At 40.6% G+C, this 1009-nt stretch overlaps 1 protein-coding gene and 1 long non-coding RNA gene across 3 annotated transcripts in view; one reads left to right on the plus strand and one right to left on the minus strand.

Moving 5' to 3' along the window:
* The window catches only part of LOC106870895 (uncharacterized), a 60371-nt gene that overhangs the window by 57738 nt on the left and 1624 nt on the right, over positions 1 to 1009 (minus strand). The window lies entirely within an intron of this gene.
* LOC106870894 (serine/threonine kinase-like domain-containing protein STKLD1) overlaps positions 624 to 1009 on the plus strand; it is a 19885-nt gene continuing 19499 nt past the window's right edge. For both annotated transcript variants that reach the window (XM_014917129.1, XM_052976447.1), the window contains exon 1: positions 624 to 710. In XM_014917129.1, the coding sequence (XP_014772615.1) occupies positions 696 to 710 (15 nt within the window). In that variant the 5' untranslated portion in view covers positions 624 to 695. The remainder of the gene's footprint in view (positions 711 to 1009) is intronic.

The following is a 1009-nucleotide window of genomic DNA, read 5'->3' on the forward strand; positions in this document are numbered from 1 at the left end:
TCTATTTGAAGTTCAGACCCACTGCACGGCACCTTAGGCAAGAATCTTCTACTATAGCCCCATAAGGGTTGACCATAGCCTTCTGAATGGATTTGGTAGACAGAAACTGAAAGAAACCCATCGTATATTTCTCTACATATTTATGCAGTATGTGTGTTCGTGTTTGTCTCCCCCGACACTTGACAACAGGCGTTGGTTTGTTAACATCCCCGTAATGTAGCAGTTCGGCAAAAAGGAAACTGATAGAATAAGTGCCAGGTTTAAAATAAAGTACTGAAGTCAATTTGGTCAGCTTAAACTCTTCAAGGCGGTGCCCCAGTATGGCTGCAGTCCAGTGACTGAAACAAGGAATGTCTTTTATAATAGGACTGCTCAACAGATTGACTTTTGGCAAAAGACAAAACAAAAAACGCACACACACACACATAAAGAGATACCGTCTCCAACACTTACATCACTACATATATAAACGTATCAAAATGTAAGAGGCTAACAGTCATTGACGGGAGAGGTTTGGAAGGTAAAGGAGAAAGGCGAAATAAAATAAAATAAAATAAAAAAAGGGAAGCCAACACTATTTAAACAATTTGTCGAGCAAGTCAGCCAATCACTGATTGGATCATATTCAATGCAGAAAGTGTTGTTGCTGAGCAACAGCAATAAACAATCGTTTAGTAATAACTTTTTTTAAAAACATGGAATGCTATAAAGTAAGTTTCAAACTTTCTCTTATTTTATTGTTAGCCAAGGACAAATACACAACTTCACGTCGGTTGTATTGAGATGGCTTACGTGAAGTAGCAGCAGCAGTAGTAGTGGTGGTGGTGATCGAGGGCCATCAACGATTAGACACGCCAGGCATATCATGTTGCCAGTTCTGTCTATCTAGATGTTTGTCTGTCCATCTATAAATTTGCCCATCTATCAGTCTATCTATCTATCTCCCCACCAGTGGCGTGCGGTGACTTCCGGGGTTAGGCATGCAATAAATTTCTCTCCCCCCCCCCCC

The sequence above is a fragment of the Octopus bimaculoides genome, chromosome 24, assembly GCF_001194135.2.
Source record: "Octopus bimaculoides isolate UCB-OBI-ISO-001 chromosome 24, ASM119413v2, whole genome shotgun sequence".
Taxonomy (NCBI): Eukaryota; Metazoa; Mollusca; class Cephalopoda; order Octopoda; family Octopodidae; genus Octopus; species Octopus bimaculoides.